The sequence below is a fragment of the Triturus cristatus genome, chromosome 6, assembly GCF_964204655.1.
Source record: "Triturus cristatus chromosome 6, aTriCri1.1, whole genome shotgun sequence".
In the NCBI taxonomy this organism is placed as follows: domain Eukaryota; kingdom Metazoa; phylum Chordata; class Amphibia; order Caudata; family Salamandridae; genus Triturus; species Triturus cristatus.
Window position 1 is genome coordinate 1,779,516,048 of NC_140589.1, and position 24,656 is coordinate 1,779,540,703.

Below are 24,656 nucleotides of genomic sequence, written 5' to 3' on the forward strand. Positions count from 1 at the left end.
AAGGGGAACTGAAACTGCACTCTAAGGCAGTGCTCTCCGTATGCGCGTATTAAAGTGTCACTAAAGACAGAACAGTAAATCACAGTGACTTTCCCTAAAAGTGTACACTTGCATTATAAGGTCTACCCCAAGTCAATATCTAATCCTGCAGAGTTTCCTTTGTACCAGGTTACCTGTGTGCAGTTAACAGGCAGCGCACAACAGTAGTCTCACACACACAGCCCGCACACTTGTGCACACGCATGTGCACACATGTTCACATGTAACCAGCCAACTGCCCCTTACCCTTGCTGTGTTGCAATGGCCTCATATTTAAATGCGGACACTGGCGGTAAACATGCGCAGTCGGTTTGACATGTGATTACCGTGGGTCAGACACATGTAGTGAGACTCACCCACAGTAAAAAGTCAAGCTGGTGAGCCAAAAAGCAAAACTTTTTATGTTATGTTATTAAAACTTATGTAGCGCACTTATACCCGAGGGTGTCTTGGAGCTTTCAAGTTCAACATAATACGCCAAGAAAGCTAGTTTCTAAAAAGCCACGTCTTAAGTTGTTTTTTAAAATCGAGGAGGGTGGGTATTGTCCTGAAGTATAAAGGTAGGGAGTTCCACTGCTTGATGGTATTATACCTGAAACTCCTACCTCCCAAGCTCGTCTTTTCGATTCTAGCAGTGGTCACCAAACTGGCGTTAGCCGATCGCAGAGGACAATTGGGAGAGTACCAGCTATAATTTTCCGGAGAAATGTAGGACCTTCTCTATGCAGTGCCTTGTGGACAATGCAGAGTGCCTTGAATTTAACACGCTGACATACAGGAAGCCAATGAAGGTCCTGGATGCCTGTCCTAACAGACTGATATTTAGGAATGTCCAGGAGTAATCTAGCAGCGGGATTTTGTACCGCCTGCAACTTCCGAAGTAGTCTGGCATGGAGGTTCCTATATAGACCATTGCAATAGTCTAATTTGGACAAAACTAGCGAGGCCACAACCGTCTTTCTGGTGCTTTTTGGAATGAAGGGAAGAATTTTTCTTAAGGCGTACTGAACAGCTGGAACCCAATAGCAACAGCCGCCATTATACCAGCGGTGGCCACCATTATGCCAGAGATGGCCCATATATTCTGTGGTATACTTGAAGACACTACTGATCCCAGATCCCAGTCAATTCCACCATGGTGGTACAATGTACACATGCACACAGACAACCGCATTCACACATCTGTGTGCACCCCACACTCATGTTCATGTCTGAGGTTAGTTCTGGCAGTGTGATTCATCAAAATATTTATGTTTGTGGACATCTTCATGAGGTCCACCATAACTCTGGAAGATGTGGAGGTACGAGGGAGAGGAAGACATAACACTTTCCACTGAGGTTAGCAGTATTGCTGTACTGGCTGCTATCTGAGAGTGAGGTAGTGTATAAGACACTGTCACCAATTTCTGTTTTCTCAAGTCTCTGTGAGGTAGCCAAAGTGGTTGTGGACATATGAACAATATTTACAGCCATTGTACCTTTTCTCCTACATCCTTCCTGTCCATTTACCAGTTGTTAGCAACACTGTAAAAGGCCCAGGTTAATTACTTTAGGATCGCTGTAAATGTAGATGGGAATTCCCAAAACAATTTAGGTAACGTGAATATTTCCTGAGGGCCCTTAAGCCCTCCACAAACCTAAGATTCAAGGGCAGTATTCCATATGCATTGCCCTTCACAGGATAGGGCAGAGGTGCTTCATTTTTAGGTCTGGCCATTGAGACATTAGTCCTTAAGTCAGACTATTAGTTTTCCAAAATATATAATTAAACAATTGTACATAAATTACATAGAGTGGCTTGTGGGCAGCAGGCTTCATATACCGGTCATTAACATTTTGCTTCCACCCACCACAGCATACAGCATGGGGCAACTAGGTCGGTTCACTTTATGCATTGCCTCCCTTCATTTTGAGTGGCTGTAAAAAAAAAAAAAGTCCGGGCACATTTTTCACATCTGCCTAAAAATAGTTCCTATCCCTTCAGTTAGAAAATTGATTCACAGTGTGCCTTTCAATATTTTTTTTATCCGTGCATAACCATTATTTAATTCACATGCACTTTGGGTGTCTTGTTGGCTAGTGATTTTTGTCTCCATTTTAAAGTTGTTGTTATAAAGTAATTGTCGCATTGTAATATTGTTGCTGCCTATGACTTCGGTGCTTGTTTAGACCTTTATTTATGTTTCTCTCCTTCACAATTAATAATAATAAAATTCACAGCACTAATGAAAGGCTTGTTAATTTAAAAAACATCAATAGTAAACCAGCCACATCAGTGAATGTTATTTTAATTTCCAATTCTTGTTGGAAAGCATATGGAAAGCCATGTTTCAGTAGCGAAACCAAAGGGGATGAGCAAATCAAACACTCACCCCCAGTCACCTGATTTGGGTTTAATCCATCATCATTCTTTAGCTCACTCCACCACCCCAGTTCAGACATGGCCATATGCAAATCAGTCTGACCCTGTGCCTCATGGGAACAGTCCAGCCCAAACTGCCAAGCCATGTCTTCCCTGGACCGGAACAAGCATCCTGGGACCGGTTTCGGGTTCATAACCCTCATCAGCCAGGCTATCTTGAATCCAGTGGCAAAGTGAGCAACGGACCCACGTCTGGGCATACCCTGCCAACTAAGGGCGAACAAAGCGAAACCAAAGGGGATGATGGACGGAACGTTTAAGCAAATAAAACACTCACCCCCAGTCAACTGATCTGGGTTTAATCCATCATCATTCTTTAGCTCACTCCACCACCCCAGTTCAGACATGGCCATATGCAAATCAGTCTGACCCTGTGCCTCATGGGAACAGTCCAGCCCGAACTGCCAAGCCATGTTTTCCCTGGACCGGAAACAAGCATCCTGGGACCGGTTTCGGGTTCATAACCCTCATCAGCCAGGCTATTTTGAATCCAGTGGAAAAGTGAGCAAGGGACCCACGTCTGTCCATCAGTAGTTCTTTTTGCATTTGTCACCCCGAGTGGGACGGGTATGCTCAGATGTGAGTCCCGTGCTCTCCATGCCACTGGAATCAAGCTATCCTGGCTGAAGAGGGGTGAAACCCCGAAACCGGTCCTAGGATGCTTGTTTTCAGTCCAGGGAGGACCTGGCCTGGCAGTTCGAACGGACTGTTCCCATTGGGCACAGGGTCAAGACTGATCTGCATATGGCTGGGTCCAAACTGGAATGGCATGGTGAGCAAAAAAACGATGGATTTGGGCCCAGATCTCTGTACTGGGGTGAATGTATGACATTGTTCTGCATTCTGTCCATCAATAGTTCTTTTTGCATTTGTCACCCCGAGTGGGTCGGGTATGCTCAGACGTGAGTCCCGTGCTCTCCATGCCACTGGAATCACGCTATCCTGGCTGAAGAGGGGTGAAACTCCGAAACCGGTCCTAGGATGCTTGTTTTCAGTCCAGGGAGGACCTGGCCTTGCAGTTCGGGCTGGACTGTTCCCATTGGGCACAGGGTCAAGACTGATTTGCATATGGCTGGGTCCAAACTGGAATGGCATGGTGAGCAAAAAAAACGATGGATTTAGGCCGAGATCTCTGTACTGGGGTGAATGTATGACATTGTTCTGCATTCTGTCCATCAATAGTGCTTTTTGCATTTGTCACCCCGAGTGGGACGGGTATGCTCAGACGTGAGTCCTGCGCTCTCCATGCCACTGGAATCAAGCTATCCTGGCTGAAGAGGGGTGAAACTCCGAAACCGGTCCTAGGATGCTTGTTTTCAGTCCAGGGAGGACCTGGCCTGGCAGTTTGGGCTGGACTGTATCCATTGGGCACAGGGTCAAGACTGATTTGCATATGGCTGGGTCCAAACTGGAATGGCATGGTGAGCAAAAAAAATGATGGATTTAGGCCGAGATCTCTGTACTGGGGTGAATGTATGACATTGTTCTGCATTCTGTCCATCAATAGTTCTTTTTGCATGTTTCAGTGGCAGCATGTGTTTTTTTCATTTCTGTGGCTTGAGCATGCAATAAAAAAATAACATTGCAGCAGCTTGCCAATTCCAGGCCTTTTGGTTTTGCCAATGCTTTTTTTAAGTACCTTGTGGAGATTCTCATCCCCAGCAGTGAAGTAATCGTTTTTTGCTAAAATATCACCAACCCCCAGGATTACATACCTTTTCATTTTATTTTAACTGAGAAAGACAAGCCACCACAAGGCAGTGTGCCGTCTTCCACTACTACCACGATAGATGTGATAAACCTACAGGAGGATAAATCGGATTAAGCAGAAAAGGCCTCTTAAAGGCCTGATTTATAAGAGCTTGTGTTCCATTCACACCCTTGACGCCATTGCATAATATTAACCACAATTCTATTCCCAAAGCTGCTTGTATATACAAAGTTCTACTATCACCAACGTCTGTGCGATTATAAAAATCTATTGAACTATAATGGGAAAATAACCTTTCTGTATCATTCACTGTTCATCAATAGGATAAAAGATGGCTTAAAGTGTTAAATCCCTCCAAAGCTGCGCATATTACACAATCTCTATTTTTTGTTTATAATAAAGCTGTTATCACCCCTGAGTGTATCTTTACATTTGATACATCGACTTCTCCACTATGTTGGTCATGTTCCACTTTCAATGGTACCTTAACTCATTTACTCTATTATTGCTCTCATGTGTTCAATTTTTGGAAAGTTATTTGGTCCAAATGTTTAAAGATCTGCCACTGTAATATTCCACCATCAATGCAAAATGTTTCCTTTGGTTTTATGTCACCTATCTTTGATCATATTTCCCCCAAACTGTTGTGTTATCTGATCTTCCCACTGCGCTTGCCTTTAAGAATATACCCTCCTGTTGGAAAGATACTTCTAAATTATCTATGTCAACATGGTGGAATTGTATTTGTTATGAACATAGAATATCTACTGTTTCCTCATTATTGTTACCCCAGAAGATTATATAGGATTTATATTGGTTACCTTTTGCTATATAACCATCCTCTCACTCACCATTATCTTAGCTCATATATCTCTATTTCTATTTATTCTTTGCCCTCCTCTGTCTTCCTACTGTCACGTCCACCTTCTCTTCTTTCAACTATCTTTCTTCCACTGCTTCCTTTTTATATAAAACGATACAGGTTTGTTGTACTTCATAAGTTTCTCTGTTTTGTTCCAGCTCCTTCAGCAGTTGTAATACTCTGGAATGTTTATCACTATTCTATTACACTTGCTACGTATATTGTTATTGCTTCAGGAATCTTCAATAAAAAATACTTAACAAAAAAGAAAAAATATTAGAGATTGTGCATCGTTAATGCATCAGATGATGTAACGGAAGAGAAGGTTGAAACTTCTTGTTTAGTTTTGTGTGTTTCTGTTTTGTTTTTTATATGACAAAAATCTCAATAAAAATCTTATTGAAATTAAAAAAAAAAAAAGAAACTTCTGACCCAATCTAGGCACCATAAGCTGCTGATTAAGCCTATGAACTTGAGGGCCTGTTATAGCCATAAAAATAGTAGTCTGTCTATTATTTCTAGTGGGGGACTCAGCCAGTTTTTATGTCATGGCGCAGTGTATGTGTAGAGCTCCGTTTACACACCAGCATTTCTTGTTGCTGTTGGCGGTATAACAAAGATAAATGCTGAAGATTAAATCAGGGAGTAGGGCAAAGGAAAATGGGCAGCAGCTGACAAACTGCTATACTTGTGGGACGCCGGCTATACTCCCAATAGTCTGTCTTTTATGTCCATGTGAATGGGGGATGAGAGGTGGTCTGAGAGGCCACACTGACTAGCAGAGGTCTGCCCTTCACCAGAGGGATTTACACACACAATTCAGCACTGATCTGTGGAGGAAGCAAGGCCTTATAACAAAACTATTAATTATAACAGAGCCAGACTACAAACACTGTCCCCTAACTTTGGAAAAATCCGCGGGGGAGGGGACCAAAAATCAGTCAAGAATTCCGGGTTCAGATTCATTTTCCCAGACTTCATTGTAAATGGAGGTTTGACCAAGCTATTCCTACACACAGGGTTACAAATAGATCTCCGCTTCCTTCTTTTGGGGGGAAGTGCTGAGTTCTTACAATGCAGCTTGGTGTTGTGTTTAGAATGGGAAGAAAGGGGTCCTGCTCTTGGTGTGTTTAATGACCTGATGCAGGGATTCATGTGTTCTTTCCATGGAATTACTCATTTTTATTCTGAAGGTGAAAAGGATGTCCCGAGGAGCGGCATACCTGCGTTTGGACATGAGGCAATGCGATGCATGGTTTGTCAGGTAAAACAAACACACTTTGGACATACTGAAATGAAATCCCTCAAGTACGTAGGCTAGACCCGGTCATGCAGTATAATTGCTGCCTGTGACTCATGACAGGGAAAGGGATTTAGTCATCCGTAGCTGCTGATAAAAACACAGCATTAACTCTGAGCTCTAGTTCTCTTCCACACGTACGTCGTGCTGTTTGTAGAACACATTATATATTGCTTGAAGCTACAACGCAAACATATCGAGTGTCTCCTAAGGTTCTACCGCATCAGGGGTGTCCAATTTTGGTCCAAAAGGGCCGGATCCAAGACAGATTTTAGGATACCTAGATAAGATACGTTTACATACAAGTAAACACAGCTGGTGGTCATTCTGGTTTATACACAATAGAATTGGCTGCGCAGAAATGTCCATGTCTGTTGACAAGGAAAGAATATAAGAAGTACAAGACCACATAAGGAACAAAGACCTCTCGCATCGTATGTATGTTTGGAAACGCTATACTGATTGAATAGAATGAGCATAAAAGCAATCTAAACAGACCTATAAAATCAGTGGTTGGCCTGGAAACCTGGCACGGCTCCTGCTTCCCTCGACCTACGCTGGGCACCTCCCACTCGGACACGCTCTTTTGTGGAAGAGCGGTCATGTGTCCCTTCTCATTCAATAGCCTTTCTATTTATGTATCTGTCGTTTTCTAGGGTGCTGTATATAACCATGCAAATACTTCAGCGTGTAGGACGTGGGATACAACTAAAAGTAGTCAGAAGGGAAGCAGTGGAAGGGAAGAACGCAGCCAATCAGGGAGGGCAGCTGCAGCCCCGTGTAGTTCAGCAGGTCTGAGGGCCCATGTGTCTGAAGGGTTCAGTTTTCAGAAGTTTGCTGATAGCCAGTGAAGAGCTTTCAAGGCGGGGTTGATGTGTCCCATTTACAAAGGGTAAGGCGTATTGTGGATGCCTGGCTTTGCAGACTTTGGGGTTTGGAATGAGAGTTTTCGGGAGGCCAAAGTAGAGGAAGTTACAGTAGTTGAGGCGGGACATGATGAGGGCTCTAGTCGGTTCCGCCCCTTGGCCGGTTTGGAGTCATGACTGGATTTTACCAAGTGGGAACTGCTGGACATTCATTCCTTTGACCACTACATTATCTTGTGGAGGAAAGGATGGCTCTGAATTAAAGGGCACCCCGTGCACTTGGCTTTTGCGGTCTTTGAAGAAGAGGTGCCGAGGCCTGGGATCAGTCAAATGGAGACGGCTTACCATCTCTCAGTACAATGATTCCAGTCTTGGGTTCGCCCGTACAGAGGAAGCTGCCCTTCGCCTGCTGGGTGAAGTGGTCCAGCTGCATGGCTTCTTTGACCTCTTTAATGCAAGGCCCTGAAATGGGATTGAGGGTACAGTGACAATATACCCACAATCTCACGTGATAGGGAAACGTTGCATGATGATTCAGGAGATAGATTCGTGGAATGTTAAGAGTGTGGAGAGGAGTTGGCCTAACGGCTAGGGCGGTCACCTCGAATATGGGGAAGTGGGTTCGAGTCTCGGCAATGACGCTGAACATCCTGTGATTTTGCGCAAATCACTTAATCTCTCTGTGCCTAACAAAAATGAATGTGTGTGTCTCATGTAAAGTAACTGGTGACATACAAAGCGCTCTGATACCCGATTCGGGTCAAGTTCGCGCTATATAAAACTCTGTTAAAAATAAACACTCTGGAGGAGACCCTTCTATAAACTGTTTTGACCTCAATGCAGCTTCATTGTCTAGCATGCATGAAGGTAGGGATGGTGCTTTATTCCCCTGTGCTTATATACTGGTTGTAAATAACAATCATTCGGTTGTTCGACTTCCAAAGAGCTACCAAATCGAACAAAGGACATCTGCCACTGCTGCTGGCACCAACACATCAGTCTATTGACTTGTGCGCCTTTGCATTTGCACTCTGTGCATATAGTGGCGTGTAAAACCACAACAGAACTCAGTCAATGCATTCCAGGCTGACATTCAGGGGCCCCATTAGTGTGGTTGGAAAGAAGGAATGTCTGATTTTTTAGTTACAAAATACAAATCAATAGACAGATCCCAATAACTTCATATTAATCCAGCAAAAACAATACCTTGAAAAGATTCAGACCACAGAAATGAAAGAAAGCTCGACAACGAGTGCCAAGAATAAGATAATCATGGTACTAAGCATGGCCGCACAAATTCCATGCGGCAGCTTCAATGATCCCTACTTTCCTGCACCGAGAGGGGCACGAAACGAGGATCTAGCCATTGAATTCTATCACGGTGTGAGGCCCTAAATTACCACATTCACAAAGCAGTGTTAGGATTTGGTGAAATACTTGAAAACTGAGAGTAGTAAAACAGAACACTTCCAGAGTTTGATGACACGAGTGAAGGGTCAATTCATCCACTTGGGGCATCTTTCATGGGTGACCGTAAAGAGCGACGGTATAATCATTAATTGGCGTCACAAACAAATTTTGTGATTGAACATTCGTCTTATGGAAGATCATTCCTGGTTTTGTGATCTTTGCAGCCGGCATTTTTGAAGTCAGAATGGTTGGGTTCTGACACATGATGGCATTGTTAGCTACTAAAGTTTCACTCCGAATGCTAGAATGGGCTGATCTAGTGACCGCTGTGGCCATGCTATCGGGGGCCAGCAATGATTGTATCTCTGATCCCTCACTGGAAAACATTTAGACAATATCCCACCAACCATCTTCATAAATTTGTAGAAGGATCTCTCCACGGTGCATCTCTAGTTAAAGCACCCGACTCCTCTCAAACATCCATCCATCGCCACCTGCTAAAATCCAGGCTTCCTTCGCTGTGAACTGTGCAGTGTAACCATGATATACACAGTTATAAGAAGTGAAGGATATATAGATTTATTACCAGAGGAGGCTTACCTGCTGCTGGCTTTGTTCCTCCAGGTTCAGCTTGACCTCCAAGGACTGCCGGGCTTCTAGAAAGGCCTTGCGATGCTTCCGGTCAGCCATGTAGTAGGACATGATCCCAACGGTGATGGTGCACATGTAGATGGCAATGTTAGACAGGATCTTGGGATCAAAAGAAGTGGAACAAGAAGATGAGATGCTGGACACTGTATGAAATATACATGTGCTACATTAAACACGTGATTAGTTACATTTTCAAAATGCGCGTACTCCTCATCACAAAAGCACCTTGAACTCCATTTGCAAACGCACACTTTAATTGTTTGGTTTTGTTACCAACCTGCCATATGTGCATACCACATGACTATTTCCAAAGTAATTTTTGACTTGCTTGTACCTTTCTTCTCTAGCATGCATATGAACAATGTTTTAATGAATAATATTGGACCTATCCACCAAGATAATCGTAGACCGTACGTTTACGACTAAATTGATCCTTTTTAACCCTGGCAGGAATTCACAAATGGATTAATGACAGACTTAAAGTAATTTTTGAGGGTGAAGAGCTCCATCTAGGACTTCAGTGAGTGGTCTTTCCAGGGCGTGGTTTGACTTGTAAATGTGGGGGCGCCTGCATGTTTGCGGGCATTCTCAAACCCAGATTTACCCCTTTTACATCCTGGAAAGGGTCATATTTCACAGAGCTGGTGTAAATTTTCTTCATGAGCACGAAGGAGACTGGACCATCAGCGGATTTGGTGGGGGTGTGGGGCAGGGGTTTCTCCAAAGGGAAAAAAAATTCTCCCGCAGAGGAAACAAAATGTGTTTTTGTACAGAGGATCCTATCCTCCTGTATGAAGTGGGGTTCTCCCCTATGAAAAACTCGATAGAAAGGGAACAGACAGGGGCGTAGCTTGGTCAGTAAAATTAGGGGGGTGACAGCTTCAGATTTTCCAACAATTACAGAGGCATATAATGATAATATACATAGCTGCCAAGGTTTCAGATCGCTTATGTGTGACATTTTCGACATTTCAGTGTAATTATGAGTGACATTCAACAACTCTGAGTGACACTTTCTCGCGAGCACAAATCAAGCAATGAAGATGAGGGAAACATATATATTAGAAATTACAGCCATTTCAGCAACGAGAAACTCTACGAAGATCTTAAAACTATTGCAAAGCACCAGAAATGGAAGGGCACTATGTGACATGAATCACAGGCTGCATACCTGCCACGTTTTAAGAGTGCTTATGTGTGACATTTTCAAGGTTTCAGGGAATTTATGAATGACATTCAACTACTAAATGTATGACACTAAGAGTGATACTTTTTTGCGAGCAAAATCAAAAAATTAAGTACATGGAAACAGATAAACATCAGAAATTACACTCATTTGAGCAAAGACAAGTTATGAGAAGAACTTGAAACTGCTGCAAAACACCTGGTCCTACTGTACAACCACAATCTACTCACATCTTACATGATTTTACACTTGTGAGCATTACTGTTTCTTGCAGAGCCACAGGCAAATTGCATTTGACAGTGTAAAATTTCCAGGTCATGTTTGAACGGAACACCTTATAAGCAATCCATCTCCTTTTCTTATTGTAATCTGAACCTTACTGCGTGGTCTCTTCCTCAACACAAACATCACTGATTCTAGTGCTTGCGCCGTAGTGTAACAGGCCACCTACCAAGGGGTAACTCCAGCCTGGGGCTGTAGCTCTAAGCTGCAGTGGGGAACTCACTGCTGACAGCCGCTCTCCACAGAGCTGCTCACAGACAGTGCTGAGCTCGAGTCCATGGGGCAGGCCATACGCCACAGTGCACTGACCGGGGCGGAAAGGGCAAATGCTCTCAGCAGCAGAACTTAAGTTGCAGTGTGCCCCATGGGGGTCTTTTAACCCCTTCCCCGCTCATGACGGAACCGCTCCGTCATGAGCCACGGTTGCCGTGTGCTCATGACGGAACGGTTCCGTCATGACACGACCGTTGGCGGCCGCTCCGCCCACGCGGCGCTGTTTCCCCGCCTGTGCGGGGGGACAACGCAACTGGGCGGAGTCATGACGGAACCGTTCCGTCATGAGCACAGCTCAACTGTGGCTCATGACGGAGCGGCTCCGTCATGAGCACCGGGCCACCGCGCTGCCCCCCTGCACTCCCCAGCGCCGCGGCGGAATTCCCGCCGCGGCGAAAGGGTTAAAAACAGCGCTCACCGTAACAGTAAACAAGACGAGTACCTCATTTTGCTTAGGCAATGCCTTCCTGGCAGGACTTGTAAACAAGCATTTGCAATGCAATAGGTCTCGCATTTGTGAGAGTTTGAGCTATTGACAATGCCTTTTATGTATGTGTTTTAAAAACTTGCAAGCGGTCGTAAACACGCACTTTTCTACATAGTCGTTGTTTAGGAGAAGCAAGGCTGGCAGTAACTGCGCCTCGTTTACTGCCAGACTTGCTTGTCATAAGAAAGGACTACATGTACAAAGTGCTTATTTACGCACCGCTTTCAGGTTTTCAAAACACATAAATAAAAGGTATTGTCAGTAAAGTCCAGGCAGGATCACGCGCTCTAATCTAACATAATTGGGAAGTAAAGTCCTAGCTCAGGCGCTCGATAGTTACATAGAATTCGTAAAGTCGTATATTGAGCCCACGGCCCTCGCTGGATTCTTACATTATACATTGTTAGTAAAGTAACTTTTATGCTCACGTTATACATGGACATGGTTACTAAATGCTCGCTCCAGCAAGCGCTGGATGCTTACATTGTGCCAGGAAACTTAAATCCTGGCTCGGTTACACGCTTGACACCGTAATCCTAGCAAAGTGAAATCCACCGTGATCACGTGTGGGATGCGGACATTGTACCAATGAAGTAAGCACCCCCCACACGTTTCCCCGTGCAATATTTACATTCATTGAACGCCCACGCTGGCACAGCAATGAAAAAGCAATAGACATGAAAACCCGACAGATTTTGCTTAAACAAATAATGTTTAACATCTACTGTTGCCTTCCAATCGCTGGCGTGCACAATGGTCATATGGTGTTAAACACAAATTATTTATGTGTTTTCCTATATAATGACGCGTATCTGCAGTCTCTGGAGAAACTATGTATTGTTTTTGATATTTTTAACATAATTCTCCAAAAATGTCAAAGGAATACTGCATAAGTATGACAGAGAAATACGGTATATACTGTAAGGTATTGGCTGCCCATGTAATTTTTCATATGTTTAAAGTATACAAACTCACACATTTGTCGTTTATACGTATTATACTCAGTATGCATTGCAATATAGTACGTGTCTGTTGGTGCGACGAAACGAAGCCTCCTGTGGGCAAGCCCCAACCACACGCTCTGCACAGATGAGCGCTGCGAGGCCAAGTAGGTATGAGCTGTATAAAAACCTCACATAAACAAGAGTGAGTCATGAAGCCTCTTCCATTGAGATGCCAAGTTATTTTTTCCATCTGCTATCGCAACTATTGCTTACATCAGATGGTGACAGTCTCAAAGAGCTGACAGTTGAATATTGACGTTTTTTTAAAAACCTATGATTTATTGTATGATGATTGCTTCCATGGTCTTTCCGAGTGATGCATCGAGCGCCTATATTTATCTGTATACAATAGTAATGTGTTTGAGCTACTGCAGCCGCAGGCTTGTCCTTTCAATGCGTATTAACAACACGTGTAAAACATGATTTATTGTATACTTATTGCTTCCATGGTCTTTCCGAATGATGCATCGAGCACCTGTCTTTAGAGGTGCTCAGCTCTGCTCCTTTAATTTAAAGTTCAAGTGGCGCCCTTTATAAATAAATAAAGGTGCACGTAAAATGTTGAACAATTAAGAACAGATGTTTCCGAAGCCGTAGGGGGAGGTGTTAGGGGAAAGCACGGAGAGATTACGAGAACTGGCTCTGGAGGCAGTGCCCTACTGCCCTGCACCCATAAGTGGCGAGGAAACGGTGTAAAGACAAGCAGGAAGTGGGATAAGGGAGGGGGTGGCAAATGGTGAGCACTTTCGTGGCCGCTTTGAGGTTCTCAGTGGCCGCGCGGCTCACCGAGAACATCAAAGCGGCCGCGAAAGTGATCAGCAGGCTGACAAATGGTGCGCGCGCCTGGCGCACATGCACTGTATTTGGAGGCCTGAAAAGCACTAGTCTGCACTTCCAAATCCCGCTTTCTAAAGCTCTCGCCAGGGCAGCGCTAAAGCGCTGGCTCAGGCGAGACCTAAAAAGTACCTGATCCTGTCGCATGTTAGTCATGCACCATCCACTGACAGAGCCAGCCAGGCTGTGGAGGCATCAGTACGTTGAAAGGAATCTGCCCTGACAATAAATGAGTATTTATATCCTAACAGTTACCGGCCACCTATTTAAGTGATTTAGAAAACAAGCTGCCTGCGAGCAGTTTGAGCCAACCCCCAAGCCTGCTTGAAGCAGCCCGCCTCGCGCTGTCATTAAAAAGTTCAGTAATGGTATATAAGCAGCGCTATGGCTTGACACCTCAGAAGGCGCTATAATGCGTGACTTTTAATTTCAGTGCGGTGATGCAGACCACCACACTGAAATGTGTCAGTCTAACACCTGATGCATGGTACATAGTAGGGCTGAAAATACATTTATGCGACAAGCAGAGTGCATGAGAGGGGCTTAAGGAGCAGTGGTAATGGATAGGAGCATGGATTGGTAGCAGTACTAAGTGAGAGAAAACATAATATTTTGTAAAATAACTAACATGTTTGAGGACTTTCAAAACAGAGAGAATGTGTGTGTGTAAAAATTCCTGGTAAAATCCAACAAACACATCACCATACCCGACTGAAAGATACTGCACCCAACTTTTTGTCAGAAAATAAATTGAACACCCCAAGCACCCCCCTGAAGCTACGCCCCTGGGAAGAGGAGCCGTAAACGCACAAGTCCTTCCCTGGAGCATACCTCGAATCCTGCACATGGTGCATCTTTCCAGGTGTACTCCCGTAAATATCTGTGAATAAGGAAACGTCAGAAAAATACATGTAGGCAGAGACCTCTGCCCGTAGTCTGTGAAAAGGCCCTTTTGTGTAAAGTACTTTTCCAACTGTACCGACTCCCCCCTCTTGTCAGTTCTGCCATGCAACTACTTAATATCAGCCCTCGCGATTCATAATTTAATAGAAACTATTTATTTAGTAGTTAAGTCTCTGAACCGCAAGAGCCTCCAGCAAGACTTTTCAATGACTCACCTTAAAAATATTATGTTGCTCCCAATTTTCATTAAAAACAAGCATTTGCAATGCAATTCATCTCGCATTTACAAGAATTTGAGCTATTCGCATTGTAAATAACAATGCCTTTTATTTATGTGTTGTTTTTCAAACAGATAAATAAAAGGAATAGTCATTTACAATGCCAATGTCTTAAACTCTCGCAAATGCAAGACATATTACATTGGAAATGCTTTCGGCACCCGTGCTATACACTTTTTTTAAAGCATTAGGAGTGAGAGTATCATACCTGCAGCAGCAGACAGGACAAAGCTATATGAGAAAATAGAGCTCGGAGGCTATAATTAATGCCTACAGAGTGACAACACACGTAACATGGGGGGGGTGCTCATGGGACATTGTGAGAAGTTGGCCTGATAAATGGGCACCCTGTATCAGTCCAAACAACCCCTTATTGGTTATAGGTTAAAGACAATCTTTATTGCAAGCTATCCTAGTGGTAGCTATGGAGAGCAGCCTTCAGGCTAAGCCTTGAAGGAATGTAAAGCAGCTTGTTTTACCAGTCTATAATCTCTTGAGTCACTAAATGAAAGATATCCACACCAGGTATGTATATAAAATATATGTATTTATTACTAAACACACCCTCCTAGTCTCTTTATGAGACTAGAGGTCAAAACACATAAGTTACACTTCAATAATCACAGTAAAATAGCACAAATACACGTCAGGCCCTAGGGGCGAGCCAAACCATATACTAAAATAGTGGTATAAGAACCACGACTTAACTAAACACAAGGCCTAGAGCCTGTAGAATCACTGGGACCCCAAGGAACCACCCAAGGTAGTGACACAGGGGACCCACGGGGGCCGTGTGCAGTGTGTGAACACAGCCGCGAGCTCCCGTTAGCTTCTACGTGGAAAGTCGCGGTTAGATTTGTAAAGATTAGGGACACTTAGAAATGAGTCAGGACCAAACCCTTTTGGACTTAGGAAGTTCTAGGGCTAGCACCCACGGGAGCACCGGAGTACTCATGTTACCTCACCCAGGGAAGCCGGGTGCATAGGTGTCTTTTGGTGTCGGGTCACGTCGTCGATTTCATTGGGAGCTGGCGAAGAAGTGCTGCTGCCGTGAAGATGCAAAGTGTCCGAAGAGATCCAAGCCTGGATCGAAGATGAGAAGAACCTGAAAGCAGAGGGGACAGAGTCTGGGTCACTTGCCAGTGACCAGGAAGGCGATGAGCAGATGCTCACCGATGTCGGGTGATTTCAGGTGAAGGAGGTGAAGCTCGACTCTTCAGCCACGAGGACCAAGAGGCGTCGAGGATGACCAGGAGCTGGATTCGAGCTGTCCCACGAAGGATGTCGAGTGCTGCAGCGTCGGTGCCCGGATTGGACACAACAAGCCTTGGCAACAGCAACCCACGCAGAAACAAGAAAGATGCTTCGGTGCAGACCAGCAAGGTCTTTTGGACTCACCACTTGGATGGGAGTCAGGGCACGTCTGGAGCAACCAGGAAAGCCCAAGGAAATGCAAAGTTATCCCCTCAGGGACCCACCAGTCATCGGACCAGGGATCGCGAAGGGACCTCAAGACGAAACACAAAATGGCGGCCCACGGGTCACTCGGAATGAACAGGCCGACAATCTTCGGTGGATTCAGTGCTCAAGGTGGGGGCTACAAGTCAGCCCAAGCACAACTTCAAGAGACGTTGAGAAGTCAATGCACTTGCAGAAATGCACGGTGACCAGGAGTTCTGGTTCCACGCTACTCACGAGGGCAGCGGGTCTCAGCTTTGCTGGGGACTCGGGTTGGCCTCTGAGATGTCTGGAAATCCTCTTCCTGGACTGCAAATATTTCGGAGTCCGGCGGGAACTTCGATGATGCAGCCCGGCAAATTGCTTAGTTGGTGCTTGTCAAGCAGGGGAGTCACTCCTTGACCCCAAGGGAGATTTCTTCAGTCCTTTGGTCTTGAGCAGAGCGTCGAAGGTCCAGGATTCAGCGTCAGAGTTTCGTCCAGGGTAATCTAAAGTTCTGAGGACCGGGGTCCCATACTTATACTAAGGTAGGGGGTTGGACATACTCTGGGGACCCACCTATGGGAGGGTTTGGAAAGAGGGGTGGCTACACCCATTTCCTTTGTCCAGTTTCGCGCCAGAGCAGGGGCTGGAAGCCCCTGAACAAGGTTTGAGCTGGACTATGCACAGGTACACCAAATGTGCCCCCAGTGCAGGACTTCAAAGCACTCAGAGAGTGCTCCCACGCAGTCCCAATACACGTCAGCCTGTCTGGGAGGTGGTTACACCTCCCTGTGACAGGAAACCTATTGTCCAGGCCTCCCCTGCCGGAGTTTCGGTCAGCAGCAGGAGGCCAGACCCGTGTCTGTGACTGCAGCATCCATTTTGTGATGCCAGGGCTCTATTAAGTTTCTACCGGGTATACTAGTTCTGTCATGTCTCTCCCTCTAGAAGGGTGGGATCATACTCCCACACCAGTTACTGGTGTGGGGATATGATTCCAAGGTGCTTGACACCAAACACAACATGTTTCCGTGCAACCAGTCCAAAGTTAGCATTTACCGTTTGGTTATAATGCACTTAAGAGTATATGGTCAGGCTGCACTGCCAACAGCATCAGAGAATGGTCTCCGAACGCTGCAGAGGGGCTCTGCTTATGCAGGGGCACCCTCTCACATAGAAACCAAGCACTCTGCCTTCAGGATTGATAAGGCCTGCCAGAGGAGTGACTTATAGGTTTATATGTGGGTATATGGTGAGATATAGTGAACCTATATCTCAGTAAGTGGTGCATGCACCACCTTACCCAGGCTGCTGTAGCAGACCTGTGGTGTCATTTTGGGTGGCTTTCCAGGGGTGGCATAATACATGCTTCAGCCCCTGGTAGGCCTCTGGGGTACCTATGCCCTGGGTACCTAGTATACCATATACTAGGGGCTTACAAGGGCACCTCAGTTCCAATCTGAACTGTACCTAAAGTACATAGAATCATTTTAGAGAGGAAGCAGCTAGGCTGGGGCCCTGAATAGCAGGGTCCTAGCCAGACTAAAGTCGAAAAACAGTGAAATACCTACAAAAAGTGGGGGTAAACATGTGAAGCAGATCCTACTCTCCTACAGACATTACAAAGTGAGACAAGGCTGTACTAAGGATGGACTATTAAGCCTATTGACCAATGAACAGCCACAGTTTTCGGTGGACAATGACACAAGCCAATGAAAAATATGTGCAGAGAGTGGGTGGAGCTTCAAGTCCCTTACTGAATACAGCATGCCTCGCAGAGCAGCGCATGCGCTGCCCAGGCTCAACCTAAACAAGCTTCTGCAACGCAATAGGTCTCACATTTACGCAAGTTTGAGCTATTGGCATTGTAAACAACAATGCCTTTTATTTATGTTTTGGTTTTTGAAACATAAATTAAAGGCATTGTCATTTACAATGCCAATAGCTTAAACTCTTGCAAATGCAAGACCTATTGCATTCCAGATGCTTGAAGGCATCGCTGAGTTGCCCCCTCCTGTTTTCCATGGCCCCTGAAGAGCTCCCCGTTTGCTACGTGTTAAATAAACAAGCCGGTGGTCACAACTGCGCACGAGAGACCCTCCTGCAGTAAGAGAAACTAATTAAAGAAACTTGTGCTTACAGACTGTGTAACAACTGAAGTAAAAGGGCCAGTCCTCATGGGAGGTTACAAATAAAGACAAGGCAGTACTAAGGCATGACTAACAAGCCTAATAGCTATTCAGAAGCCAGCATTTACGAAGGACAATGACACAAGCCAATGACAAATATGGGCGGAGAGTGGGCGGGGCTTCAAGTACATACTCCAATATAGCATGGCTCGAAGACCAGAGCATGCGCTGCCCAGGCTCGACCTAAAGATGTCTAAAAATGTTTTTTTTTCAGCTTTTACAATATTTAGGGAAAACGGAACAAGCTTCACAAAGTGTTAAGAAATTGTAAACACAAAAAAACTATAAAATTTCAATTACAGCATTTTTTTTAAGACAGTTTGGAGCGGCACATCTGAGATTATTTAAATGAAAGTGCAAGGTGGTCAGATGGTTTTTTCTGTGTCATATTTAGAACTGGCTCTATGGGTGTGTGGCATGGATTAGGCAGGGTCCGCTGGGCTTGGGGGTGGCAGGATCAATATATCCTCATTTGCATTTACCAGTGCTGATATGGTGATCTTTGGATGGGTGGCTCTAACATAAATCTGATGATGGGTGATGTGTTCAGACTCATGTCATTTCTAAAGTTGATTCTATCGGTGGAGGGGTATGATGTACTGGAAATGGAATTCTATAGTCTGCGGGTATAGTTGGCAAAGTTTAGTGACATGCCTTCTTTTTCTTATATAGAGACGTTTCAAGCATGTCTAAGGTTTGGTTGCGAGGGGAGCACAGTGAACAACAAAACATGAAGGATGGAAACCTTGAAATATTCTCAACCTCTGGTAATTAGGTCTCCAGAGCAATATTCCACAGAATCATTTTTTAGCTTGAATGCGCCATTGCTGATTGGAGACTGCCATATGCTAATATGTCTCATCCTTCTACCAAAAGCAACAGTTCAGTCCAAACTGCTAAGCCATGTCCCACCTAAATGGGAACACAAGCAATAGCAGACATGTTTCGGCCTTGTTGGTCTTAATCAGGGGTGTGTGGTTGAGTTTACAGAAAGCAATGCGCATGTAGAGCATAATGAGTTATCTATGACCACTCACAATACGATAACGCACCACTGTAATGGTGATCACATCTAGTTTCATATACCCTCTGGTCACAGCCTTCTGTCTGAAATACTTTTCACATACTTCCTTTTTCCGTGACAGCATACGCACCTGTGCTAGTGTACATGTGTGCCGTTCACAGTGATGAAACCCACCAGACCATTATTGACCGAAGGGCACCTAAAAAGGGACTACATTCCATTTCAGCAGAGTCTTCCTCTATTGCAGTCTAGCAGCAGAACCGTGCATTGCTGCTCTGTACCCTTTCCAGTCCCCTCAACAGCCAAAGATGCGAGATGAATTTGCTAAGGTGTCAGACACAATGGGTTTTAGTAAATTAAGCAGAAACAATTTCACTGTTGTGAACGCAGACTCCAGAGTAAGCAGTAATACAACTCAAAACAATGTTCCCTGATGGCTCCGGCAGAAATGTATGTTTATTGCACAGGTATCAGGGGAATAGCTGTCAAGAAACCAACAGCATGGAAACTGTGTCTCCTATTAATATACACAGTAAGCTGCTCAGTCGGTTCCAATGGAAAACAGAGTGCAAAAGGCGCTAAAGTAGGCCCAACCGAGCAAGTCTAACTTGGCATAGTTGGGGTTGAACTCAGACAAAAGAAGTGCTTGTACAAGCCACCTTATTTGACCTTTCTGTCCAATCCAATCATGCAGTCAAATTCCAAAAGGCAATTCTTAGCATCTGGTTCTGACCCATCTCATAGTCGAACATTCCAAGGTTATGAGACAAGAGTCTCAAATGTTCACTGTAACCCCATAGCAGAAGTAACCAAGATCACATTACCTGAATTAATCGAAGCCCTTGTATGAGGCCCTTTTCTGGATATACAAAAAGCCCTTGCTCCCACCAGCTGGTGGTTGAGCCAACTTGGACTCCTAGGAGTCAGGTTGTGGGAAGTCCACTGAAGCATGCCACAATTTGTGGAGCTGGACTTTGCTTTTCCCAGTATTATGTTTGTCCACAAATAGGTGACTACATACAAGATCAGTCCTATTCTTTCATGTGTTTGCATTTTTTCAAAGTCCTCTATGCCACTGAGTTCCTGCCGCACGTGCCACTGCTAGTCTGCCTTACCACACACATATGCCTTTGGAAAGCATTGTCTGTGGCAAAAAGTCCTCTTCACTTTTATCTTGTTTATCTCATCAATTTCATCCGAAGCCCAAAAAAAGTATTTATGCTTTTATGGCCTGTATCTGCTCTAGGATTTGTTTTATCCATGATCAGACATAAAATGGGTTAAGGGTTGCAAACAACTGTCATAAGACACTAATGCTTCCAACCACAGACACTGCTCCATTCACAAAAAGAGGTGACATATACCTGTGGTCAACACTTGAAAACCCTCAGCATGTCCAAGACAGGAAGTCCTTCAGATTATTAAGACTAGTAAGTGGAGTACAAAAGCAGAAACACAACTGTAAAGTGAGCCCTTCATTAACTTTTTGTGAGAGTTTAGCAGACAGGGACAATCTAGAGGTGAATCCCCTCCCCCAGCAGCAACAATCAGGTTCACCTCAGTGCCTACAACCACACTGCACAACACATTTGCTGCCCTTCCTTGGTCAGGTTCTTCATGCCTCAATATTTTTATGCATATGTTGCTGTGTCAGGGTGGTTTGATGCCTGGTACCCACATAAGCCACGGTTGGATGATCTACTGAATACAACAGAAGTTACTATGCGACTAAATGCAAGGCTGTGCTTGTTCTCAAATCAGACATTGCCCAATACTTCTTTGTCCCGCAGACTTGAATTCTAGTCAACCTTGGACTGGGACACGAAGTGACACTGTGTGCTTGTGAATCAGAGTGTGACGTAGGGAACAGGCTGTTTTCTTGTCTGTCCTGTAATTAATAGCCAGCAGCCCACCACAAATAGCTGCTTCGTCCTTTGCATTACCTTATGACTACGGTCATTTTCTGTCCCATAACAGCTCATGAGGCTACACCGGTCATGAGAATTTAGCACTGGCCAAGCAAATCAGTGTATGTTAAACGTAAAACATTTCAAGAAATTTGTCTTAAGACTCAATAAGTTGAATGCGACGAGAAAGACAGAGAATATATATATATATATATATATATATATATATATATATATATCCGGCTCACTTTTCCGTCACGCCCCTTCACTCGCGGTCGGGTGCTTTCTCTGCGGCGACGGACTCCGCACTCAGTCAAAGCTCCGGGTACAAAAGCACCAGCACTCACGGGAACAGTTATCCAATTCTTTATTGGACCAGCTTACAGCAAAACGCGTTTCAGCTATCGCCTTCGTCAATTGCTAGAGGCAACAACTTTTCAGTGGACATAAATACTCCCTTTACATAGACAACAACATAGGACTTACTTCAGTCCACATTGGCGGCCATTACTGAACATGCAAATACAGTTCTCTATTGCAATACAATTCTGCCCTGAATGGGCCTTTCAAAAGATCACACCCTGGATGGGTTTTTGTTCTGTCATATGTTGAAAAAACAATTTCATTCAAAATAATTAAAAATATATACAGCATAATCAAAATCCATACATAGATACCTTAAACTACAGGTGGACAGCCAACTCCTCCCCACTATTCAGACCAAGTGGCATTTTGGTCTGTACATCAATGATATACCTGGATTCGAGTTTCCTTACTTGTAACTGTCTGTCACCCCCTCTAACATTTAGTGGCACATGATCCAGGCAGAAAAAACTCAATAGATCCCTATTGCTCTGGTGGAGGGATTCAAAGTGTCTCGCCACTGGATATGACACATCCTTATTATGAATCGCCCTCATATGTTCCAAAATGCGTACCTTAGTTGGGTGAATGGTGCTCCCTATGTAATATAAACCACAGGGGCAAACCAGGCAGTAAACTGTAAAACTGGTATTGCAATTCATCAGTTTATTGATCTTTCTGGGGGACTTGAGACCTGGGACCTTATAGTGTGTTGTTTTCTTGCTATTTCTACAAGCCCTGCACTTTAAGCACGGATAGAAACCAGTTATTCTCCCAAAGGGCGGTGTTATCCTCTCTTTGTTACAGTGGCTTTGTACTAGGTCATCACGTAACGTTCTAGCTCTTCTGAATGTTAATGGTGGTGCCTTTGGTATATCTTTTCCTAAAACAGAATCCGTTTTTAGGATGTACCAGTTCTTTCTTAGTATATTTCTGATGACCTGAGCATCCTCAGAATAATCTATGATTATCCTGAATTTATTGTCAATCTTACTTGCTGGTCTGGTAATGTGATCCTCACTTTCAATCAAATCAAGTCTAGACTTTATTTCTGCTTTCCTGACAGCCTCATTAAGGATGTCCTGATGATAACCTCTTTGCTTGAACCTGTTCATGCTTTCTCTCGCTGCTGCTTGATAGTCACTATCTAAGGAGCAATTCCGCTTAATTCTAAGAAGTTCACCATAGGGTATGCTACTTATGGTCTTCTCAAAATGGCAACTCCGGGCATGCAATACGGAATTCCCTGCGGTCGGCTTTCTATGCAGGCGAGTGCACAGTCTACCTTCCACAGGGAACACCTCTAAGTCCAAGTAGTTCACACATTTGTTACTGATATCCCCTGTGAACCTAAGGTTAAGGTCATTGTTGTTAAGTACTTCAACGTAATCATTTGCCATTTGTTCAGTTCCATTAAAAACAATGAACAAATCATCACACACATATGCCTTTGGAAAGCATTGTCTGTGGCAAAAAGTCCTCTTCACTTTTATCTTGTTTATCTCATCAATTTCATCCGAAGCCCAAAAAAAGTATTTATGCTTTTATGGCCTGTATCTGCTCTAGGATTTGTTTTATCCATGATCAGACATAAAATGGGTTAAGGGTTGCAAACAACTGTCATAAGACACTAATGCTTCCAACCACAGACACTGCTCCATTCACAAAAAGAGGTGACATATACCTGTGGTCAACACTTGAAAACCCTCAGCATGTCCAAGACAGGAAGTCCTTCAGATTATTAAGACTAGTAAGTGGAGTACAAAAGCAGAAACACAACTGTAAAGTGAGCCCTTCATTAACTTTTTGTGAGAGTTTAGCAGACAGGGACAATCTAGAGGTGAATCCCCTCCCCCAGCAGCAACAATCAGGTTCACCTCAGTGCCTACAACCACACTGCACAACACATTTGCTGCCCTTCCTTGGTCAGGTTCTTCATGCCTCAATATTTTTATGCATATGTTGCTGTGTCAGGGTGGTTTGATGCCTGGTACCCACATAAGCCACGGTTGGATGATCTACTGAATACAACAGAAGTTACTATGCGACTAAATGCAAGGCTGTGCTTGTTCTCAAATCAGACATTGCCCAATACTTCTTTGTCCCGCAGACTTGAATTCTAGTCAACCTTGGACTGGGACACGAAGTGACACTGTGTGCTTGTGAATCAGAGTGTGACGTAGGGAACAGGCTGTTTTCTTGTCTGTCCTGTAATTAATAGCCAGCAGCCCACCACAAATAGCTGCTTCGTCCTTTGCATTACCTTATGACTACGGTCATTTTCTGTCCCATAACAGCTCATGAGGCTACACCGGTCATGAGAATTTAGCACTGGCCAAGCAAATCAGTGTATGTTAAACGTAAAACATTTCAAGAAATTTGTCTTAAGACTCAATAAGTTGAATGCGACGAGAAAGACAGAGAATATATATATATATATATATATATATATATATATATATATATATATATATATATATATATATATATATATATATATATATATATATATATATATATTCATTATCCATGAAGTATATGTTGTGTGGCAAAGTCCTGGTATATATATATGTTATTTCTAACTGCAAACCTAGGTAAAAGGAAGTGGAGTGCAGTATATGAACATCTTAAAGTCAGAGAGTAATAGGAGCGGAAGCCGAGTTGTGGACGGTTAATGCATTGTGATGCAGTATTCTTTAAAGAGGTGAGTCTTCAACTCTTTCTTAAATTGGAGCAGTGTTGGGGTGGTCCTGATGAATACAGGGATGTTGTTCAAGATCCTTGGTGCATAGATGAGAAATGGCTGTTGTCTTGTTTTTACTTTAACACTTCTTAGTATGCAGTCTGATGGAGGTCTGGCTGGGGATGTTCCGAGAACCAGCAAAGATGGTGAATTTGTCTCCATGATAAGCGAGGTGGTCGTCGTGATGGCTCGAGGTTATAAAGGATGCCCATCGTGTTCGACAGAAAAGATATTCTAAGAGTCTAGCATGAGAGAGAAAGCAATAGGGGGTGTGTGATGGACTATCTTCCTCTGCAGGAAGCAAGAAGGAGGCATGGAAAGTCTTCCTTGGAAGGTGACACAGCAACAGGCTATGATAACACAGGGTAGAGGGCAGTGGTGGTCTTTAGTGGTGCTGAAGTCAGGAAACATTGGCCACTTCCAACAGTTTCCAACATTTCATCAGGTAGGTGACACATCTGGTGGCTCGTAACCAGAAAGGA

At 44.1% G+C, this 24,656-nt stretch overlaps 1 protein-coding gene across 2 annotated transcripts in view; it reads right to left on the reverse strand.

The window, feature by feature from the left end:
• Nucleotides 1–24,656, reverse strand: part of ADCY3 (adenylate cyclase 3) — a 335,432-nt gene that overhangs the window by 236,931 nt on the left and 73,845 nt on the right. For both annotated transcript variants that reach the window (XM_085613086.1, XM_085613087.1), the window contains exon 2: nucleotides 9,211–9,360. In XM_085613086.1, the coding sequence (XP_085469212.1) occupies nucleotides 9,211–9,360 (150 nt within the window). The remainder of the gene's footprint in view (nucleotides 1–9,210; nucleotides 9,361–24,656) is intronic.